This window comes from Quercus suber, unplaced genomic scaffold (genome assembly GCF_002906115.3).
Source record: "Quercus suber isolate HL8 unplaced genomic scaffold, Cork oak 2.0 scaffold_164, whole genome shotgun sequence".
Lineage (NCBI taxonomy): Eukaryota > Viridiplantae > Streptophyta > Magnoliopsida > Fagales > Fagaceae > Quercus > Quercus suber.
In genome coordinates, this window is record NW_027069625.1 from 1174347 (window position 1) to 1182557 (window position 8211).

The following is an 8211-nucleotide window of genomic DNA, read 5'->3' on the forward strand; positions in this document are numbered from 1 at the left end:
TGAGCCATCCAATTTAATATAAACTAGCCTCATCACAATTTTTAGTACAAAAATTACAACTTTTGCCACAATTATCTTATGTAGCATAATGTGATTCGTTAAATGTTTCTTTCAAATGAATCCTTTTTTCTTTATCACATGAAGTTATAGTTTGTTATGTGCTCCTAGAATTTTTCTTTTTAAAATGTATTCAGGTAGACATAAGGTGATTATCTTTTTTTCTTTTTCTTTTTTAGAAACATTATCTTTTTATTCTACTGGCTAATTATGGACTTATTAAGAGCCTATTTGATAGAAAAGTTTGAGTAATATTGTTTGTAATTTTTTAAAATATATGTTGATAAAAAAAATATATAAAAATATGTGTAATGTTATTTAAAAACTAAAAATATATTGTTTAGTTACTTTACCAAATATAGCCTAAGTATTTTTTTTTTAATGACTTATTATCAAAAAAACGCGATGTGGTTTAATTTTTTACCAAAAAATCAACGTGGCACTAGCTTCATAAAAAAAAAAAAATAATAATAATAATAAAGAAAAAAAAAAGATATGGTGGCTAACCTAGAAACCAAAACGTGGCACTATCATTTTTATATGTCACCTACGCCATTCTCTTTTCATACTTGCATCCATTTACCTTCTCTGTTTTCTCCATTCTCAAAAAAAAGAAAAAAAGAAAAAAAGGCTTCTTCTTTCTTCCTCAATTTCAACTCTGACTCTCTTTCTGCAGACATAGGTGTAATCTACCTCAAAAATGTCAACTTCTGATTTTGTTTTCTTTGAGTCCAAATTTGTAAAAGCCCTGATATATATATATATGCTTCAAAAATATATATTCAGCGGAGCCATGGCCACCCAAGGCCAAAATGTGCCTCTGTACCAGGTAAAGGGCGAGGCAAAAAGTGGATTTCAACAAAAAGCTAGAAGCAGAAAAAGGTTAGCGTAAAACATTACGAATGGAATATATATATATATGCTTCAAAAATATATATTCAGCGGAGCCATGGCCACCCAAGGCCAAAATGTGCCTCTGTACCAGGTAAAGGGCGAGGCAAAAAGTGGATTTCAACAAAAAGCTAGAAGCAGAAAAAGGTTAGCGTAAAACATTACGAATGGGTTACTACTCTTGTGATGACGAAGATGATGATTATGCATTTTTAGGATTGCATTGATTTTGTTATAGGCATAGAAATCGTCAATTAACTTTCTGGTTCTTTTTTGTCCTTTTGACTTTTAGGTATATTGTGATTCATCCATGTGTCATAACTATCAAATGTCATTATTTGTGTATATTTTGTAAAACGCGAGAAGTATATATAATAATGCTATGTTTCAATTGTTCCTTAATAATTAATTTCAAATTTATCACGTTATTTATTAAAAATATAAGCTTTACTTCAATCAGGCGTAAAGAGGCCTTTGTAATTGACATTTTTGTTTTTAATCTTTTAGAGTGGCATGTTTATATATACTTCGTGTGTACTTGAGTCTCGCCCTTTTTTATCAATGAATTTATTCAGGGAAAAAAGAAGAAGAAGAAGAAGAAGAATATGAGTCTGCTTCCACCTTGTTAAAAAGGTCACATTATTTGTTTCTTAGTTTAAAAAAAGAAAAGAAAAAGACCCACTTATTATTTTTGAAAGGGTGAAAATACACGCTAAGATACCTTTGGTGATTGAACGGGCCGAATATTGTCCGCGGACGTCAGGATGGGCGAGCCCGTCATTTGCACGGGCCTCCAGTGGACGGATCTCGTGTAGACAGACCGGATACGGACGGAGCGAAGGTCAGGATGGGCGAGCCCGTCATTTGCACGGGCCTCCAGTGGACGGATCTCGTGTAGACAGACCGGATACGGACGGAGCGAAGGAAGGTGGGCCGGTTAAACCATGGGCCTGTTGGACCCCTTAGTGGGGATATCTGGGCCCACTCTCATAAGGCTCTAAACAGAGTCCTTACGCTAGTTGGACTCCGAAAATCTTATATATTTGGTAAAGATCTTCCCTATAATGAGGAAATCTGTCCATCACGTTTAAGATTCTACAAGAAGAGTCCTATAAGGAAAAGACTTCCGCACCAAGAAAGAGATGTCAACTCTCTACTACTATAAAAGTCTCAATACTCTCACAAACCAAAGTACGCATTATTTTACCCTTTCTAGCACTCTAGAGTTGTGAGAACACTTTCTTACTTGACCTTCGGAGAGTATTTGGCCGGCGCCACACCAGCGCCCTTTGGTAGGTTTTCTCCTTTACTTTGGTAGGTTTTCTCCTTTACTTTGTGCAGCTTAACATATAAGCGAAAAGGGTATTGTGCGACTCATTGGTGAACTTCTTTGATTCATCAATTTTTATTTTTAATAATGAATTAACTTGAGGGCATATGTTATGTGTGTTGTCTGAAGATTGGCCTAGGAGGACGCTACAAAATTTTATTTTTGGATTATTTTTTTCATATTTTTAAGTTTTTATTTATTGAGTTGTGATTAGGATGAAATTTCATGTGCTTAGATAGAATTTAGTTTTGGATTTGTATTTGAGTTCAGCTAGGATTACTTGTTATCTTTATCTATTTCTTTCCCGGAAGCTCTGGAAAGCTCTTAATACTATTCATAAATTCGTTTCAAATTTCATTTTTGTTTGGTGGTGATCCCAAAAAACCCTTAGACTGTTCTAGGCTGTCTTGCATCACATTCAACAATTTGTTGTTTTGAGACGTCTGATATTTACTTTTTCTATCCTTGAGGAAAAAAAAAAAATCTTTGCAGGAGGATCTCAAATCACTACAGAGACAAAGTGATTATGAAATCAGGTTATGATTTTCTTGATGTTACGGTTTTGTTTGATTTTCATTTATAATGCTATAGCTTCTTGTCTAGAAAAAGAAAAATTAAGGGTGGGTTTGTTTATTTACAGTCGGTTTGAATTGAGAAAGAAGGAGGGAGAGTAGAGTAGAATAAATTTAGTACAAAATTAGCTTATTTTTTGCTAACACTACTTTATCCCTCCTTCTCCCTTCCATCCAAACAGGTTATTAGTTTTTGGCTTGCTCTTAAAATTGCAAGACACGTGTGAAAGTCTATTCGGTAATTCTGTTAGCTTTTCATGCTTTGATTTCCTATTTATTTAACAACCGAGTAGGTATTTCTCTCATTCTTTAAGTCTATTAATTATCAAGAATATAATTCCCTCCTCTCCTCTACTCTGGCACCATACCATGATGACTGTTCACTTCTTGCTGGAAATCTCCAATAAATTAAAGGAAATAAGCCTCTCTTTAGAGGAAAGAGTGCGGCAAGAATCTTCTGATGCTGCTGTAGCTAGTCAAAATGTATCGTTTTCTTGATCTTTCTATGTTTTTTTATTTTTTTTTTGGGTTAATTATTGGATTTACAGTGCATTGTTGCTATGTTGCATTTACATTTATAGATAGTAAGATTTCTGTTTTCTAGATGGATTTGGCATCTGAATATATCTAGTTTTAAAACTTTCCACCTTTATCAATATAGGAATTTGAAGTCTCTGAAAAAATGGACGAGGATAATGAAATTGTTAAACTACGAAAACATTGTCAATATTTGGAAGAGTATTTGCAGCAGGAAATTTCAAAACAAGATTCGTCCAAGAACATTGAAATTCTGAATGACTTAATTCGTGCAAAATCTGCTGAGATTTTAAATCTACAATTTGCTTTGGGTGGTTACGCTGCTGAACTTGATATACAGGTAAACAAATGAATACTTTTTTTCTTTTCTTTTTTCTGTTTTCTGTTTGTGTGTGTGTGTGTGTGTTTTTTTGGGGGGATTGTAACCAATAGAAACCCACATGGACATGTTAGGTCATTCACTTTGATTACTGATGTATAGGAGAGACGATTCAAAGGACAGTTGGCACGGGCAAAAGAAGAAGCATCTAAACTTTCAAAGCTTTTGGAAGTAAGGATTTCCTTCCTTCTTATGATTTTGGTTCTTGAGTCATTTTTATATACACATTTTTAAAGCTAGCTGGTGTGCACTTTCTATTAGGAGTGAATGTCTGCTCCATAAATTTTTATATACTTATGGAAGAAATTTCTTTTGATTTGTCATCTCCAGGATGCAAATCAACGGGCAGAAGTATCAAAGCGAGAAAAGGAAGAAATATTAGCAAAGTTTTCCCAAGCTGAAAAGATGCTAGAAGAATGGAAAAGCAAAGTACATAAGCTTGAGGAAGACAATGCAAAAGTACATAATTATCTTGAGAACAGTATAGCGACTCTAAATCGGTTGTCAATGGATTTCAAAAATCACGTTGACAGGTTAGTAGGTTTAATTTTTGAATGAAACTATTGCTTTTAGACATTGGTTATCTGTTATCATTTTATTATTGTATATGAATACGTTGTCTTCACCACTACATTGCCTTGTGTGAGGTGGGAGACTGTAAACACATAACAATATGACTGGTAAATGTTGGCAGGCGCCTTGTGATCAAGTTACTAGTGACCTACTTCCAAAGAAATCACAGCAGCGAGGTACCTTTTTTCATATTAAGATTATAGTTCCTTCAGGATGCACGCTGGGAATGGAATATCTGTTCCCATGTTTTACATGTGTAAAATTGAGACAGTTTTGATGCATAATCCACTGCCCTACATTTCTTCTACTTAGAATTTTTTATTTTATATTTGGGCAGGTTCTGGATCTTATGGTTCGCATTCTGCAATTCTCTGATGAAGAAAAGCAAAGAATTGGTGCTGCTCAACAAGGTGTTGTTTGTGGAGTACTAGGGCTACCTGGCCGCCTAGTTGGTGGCATCTTGGGAGGAAGTTCGGCTGAATCAGCGGCATCGGAAAACCAGGTAATCGTTTTTTTCTAAAGATTTGGCTGGTGGATGTCTATAAAAATGCATTTTGCTTGCTCAGGATCTTTTGGTGCTTTCCATTGTTGGTGGTTTTTTTTTTTATTATAATTTTTTTTTTTGCATGTGGTCATTTGGGCATGATCTTTACTGTAGGCTAGATTGGGGGCAGATATGATTTTGTTCATGTTTCCCATATGGCCTGAAAAATACTTATCAACATAATACACTGACCTGAAACATGCCCAGTTTTGAAATTGAGGCTGATCAAACTGTTCCAATGTTTATATTGCCATTTTGATGGCAATGAGTAGCTTGACTGGGCACTTTCTTCTCATATAATCATGAGATGGTGGATGAGGTTGTAGGTTTAAGATCCATTGGGTGTGTATAACTTATCAATAATAATAATAATAATAACAACAGTAGGCTAGATTGGGGGCAGATATGATTTTGTTCATGTTTCCCATATGGCCTGAAAAATACTTATCAACATAATACACTGACCTGAAACATGCCCAGTTTTGAAATTGAGGCTGATCAAACTGTTCCAATGTTTATATTGCCATTTTGATGGCAATGAGTAGCTTGACTGGGCACTTTCTTCTCATATAATCATGAGATGGTGGATGAGGTTGTAGGTTTAAGATCCATTGGGTGTGTATAACTTATCAATAATAATAATAATAATAACAACCAAATCTTCTGTCCCACTTTTCCTGCTCCACTATATACTCCACCAATAAATACTTGCCACGTGTTCACCTAATTAATTAAATACTACTATTAATTAATAACTGTAGTATTAATAAGTCAATAATAATAGTATTTAATTAATTAGGTGAATACGTGGCAAATATTTATTGGTGGAGTATATAGTGGAGCAAGAAAAGTGGGACAGAAGATTTGGACTCGCATTAACATTCTAGCCAGATATCAAGTATGCATACGTGAATTCTGTCTACTAAGCAAGGGATTTTTTTTTTTTTTTTGGAGAAAAACTTAGCAAGGGATATAGTTAGTCTAAAGCATATATTTTCTCTACTAGTCCCTTGCAGCTCTGTGGGTCGATTTTCTTCTGAAGGAAAGTGAAAGAGAGAGAAGGGATTTGGAAGATGATGCCGGGAGACCTAAAGAAGATTCGCATTGAAGAAATTCAAATGCTGCAGTTGCTGATGCACCCAACACCCTACGTTCTCTTCATGTAAAAAGTGGGGCCAAACAATTTGAACTGTCTTTTTCACACTACATTTTGGAGTTTCATAATGATAATAAACATGGATAAACAAATCTTATATTGTCTCATTTCGATTTTGTTTACCGGAACCAAAAATTGTGGGTGCTATGCAGTCTTGAGTGTGGTGCTATTTCACGATCGTTGTGGTGTGTGGTACTATGTAATGATCGTTGTCATGTGTGTATAGAAGTCTCGGATATAAAAGTTGTCAAGGACTATACGTGTCACTCCTTACAAATTGGGCATCCACAAATATTACCACCTATAGACAAATGTCCTTGTGGGAAAATAAATGCTAAAATATAAAAGAATAATAATAATAACTACTCACTCCTACATAATATAATTTTAGAGTAATGTTACCGTTACAAAATATTAATATGGTTAATTTTTTATTGATTTTTACCTAAATCTACTATTAATATTATTTTTTCATTTACCAATAATCATTTATCATATTAACAGTTTATAAATTTTTTTATAAAAACGTTTGTATCTCTGGCATTATTCATAATCTAAGTGTGATTTAATTCATATAGTCATAACAAAATTCCAAATTACTATCTCTCATATATGTGTTTATAAATACAACTATGCATACTATTATTAAATGAAACCAAAACACATAATTTAATAACTTAATATTTAATAATTTAGTTCATGTAAGAGTTTTATAAATAAAGTAGACAAAAGCCTTGTAACTTAATTAGTTGACGCTATGACATCTAGAGTCCAAATATTCTCTTTCTGATATAACTATTGAATTTTATCAAAAATTGTTTTCCAATAAGGTACTATTGTACATGAAATTAATAACCAAATGAGAATTTATCACTACTAAAATATAGTAAAATAGATTCTCAAAAAAAATTTGTAGTAAATAAATTTTAATGAAAACTTTGTTTGAATAAATTATATTAAATAAGTGTCATCTTGATTTCATTTTTGAGACGTTGGAAATGGTGTGATTTGTAGTGCACTGGAATATTATAAATTATAAACTAGATTTTAAAAGAGAAAATGGTACGCCAAACAACATTATTTTCTCGTAATTTGCCCCTGCAAGCTTCCTTATATTTTGACACACACACACACGTGTGTACGCTAATATTTTTTATTTATTTATTTATTTAAATTTAATGAAAGTGTGCTAGGACTTGACGGAATTGATTGAAAGTAAGGGGAGAAGTACAACATTTAATCTTGTTATTTATTTATTTATTTTTATATAAACTACAACATTTAATCTTGACAACATAATTATGCAATTAAATTCATATAGACATTGTGGGACCTATGAGCCTGATAGCCTCGGCCCATCATGAAACAGGCCCAAGGCCCAGGCCGAGGTGCATAGGCCATTTTTTGTTGTTAGGCTGAATTGGGGAAAGCCTCTCTTCCCAATCCACGCCGAGGACCACCTCATCCTCGGCCTGACGAGGGGGATTTTAGGGAGAGGCTAACCCCAGAGTAAGCTGTCATTCTCACATTTAATGCATTCAACTAACTCCCCCAGGCCGCATTAATGGAGAGGTAACCCCTTGGCAGGATAACGTTGATCAGAGTGAACCACTTGAGTACTGATAAGGCCTCTGATGGGATGGACGGCCAGAAAAGAAGGCAAATAGATGATCAACAGATGGAAAGAGGGGATAGGAAGATGAAAACTATAAAAAGAAAAGTTAGTAAAGTAAGAGCAGGGGGGAAAAAAGAAAAAAGAAGGAGGGAGAGACCCGTCAGGCCTCCTCGGCCACAGGCCGAGGAGTATTCCCCGTTTATGAAGAAACCCTTACCATTCTTTTTTTATATAGAAAAGGTTCATGCATGGTGATCGACGGCCAGCACCTAAACCTCTTAGCCCACTCTCTATAAATTTATTGTTTGGGCTTATTGGGCTAAAAACCCATCACTCAGGGTCAATCCAAATTGAGTCCCTACAATTGGCGCCGTCTATGGGAAGGATTAGGGTGCTGGCCGGCGCACCAGATAAGTGTTCTAAGTTCTAAGTATTCGTTTTACAGCAGGTTGAAAAAGATAAGTGTTCTAAGTTCTAAGTATTCGTTTTACAGCAGGTTGAAAAAGATAAGTGTTCTAAGTTCTAAGTATTCGTTTTACAGCAGGTAGAAAAAGATA

The 8211-nt window shown here is 34.4% G+C and overlaps 1 protein-coding gene across 5 annotated transcripts; it reads left to right on the forward strand.

Annotated features, from left to right (window-relative positions):
- Positions 1-970: 970 nt before the first annotated feature.
- Positions 971-6290, forward strand: LOC112040080 (golgin candidate 3). Of its 5 annotated transcripts, XM_065777802.1 has the most exons (10): positions 971-1095; positions 1524-2814; positions 3033-3088; positions 3265-3333; positions 3512-3727; positions 3869-3937; positions 4097-4299; positions 4461-4515; positions 4677-4841; positions 5890-6290. In XM_065777802.1, the coding sequence occupies exons 5-10, from the start codon at positions 3533-3535 to the stop codon at positions 5989-5991; spliced, it is 789 nt and encodes a 262-aa protein (XP_065633874.1). In that variant the 5' UTR covers positions 971-1095; positions 1524-2814; positions 3033-3088; positions 3265-3333; positions 3512-3532; the 3' UTR covers positions 5992-6290. The 5 variants fall into 5 exon arrangements, with proteins under 5 accessions (XP_065633874.1, XP_065633873.1, XP_065633875.1 ...); XM_065777801.1 differs by having other exon boundaries at positions 971-2814; XM_065777803.1 differs by lacking the exon at positions 3265-3333 and having other exon boundaries at positions 971-2814.
- The last annotated feature ends 1921 nt before the right edge of the window (positions 6291-8211 follow it).

Excerpts from the sequence above, each read along its gene's own strand:
- LOC112040080 (XM_024072981.2), top strand. The coding sequence starts at position 3,220 with ATGATGACTGTTCACTTCTTGCTGGAAATCTCCAATAAATTAAAGGAA. Across the intron at positions 3,334-3,511 it reads CTGCTGTAGCTAGTCAAAAT|GAATTTGAAGTCTCTGAAAA; the intron begins GTATCGTTTTCT and ends TTATCAATATAG. Across the intron at positions 3,728-3,868 it reads CTGCTGAACTTGATATACAG|GAGAGACGATTCAAAGGACA; the intron begins GTAAACAAATGA and ends ACTGATGTATAG.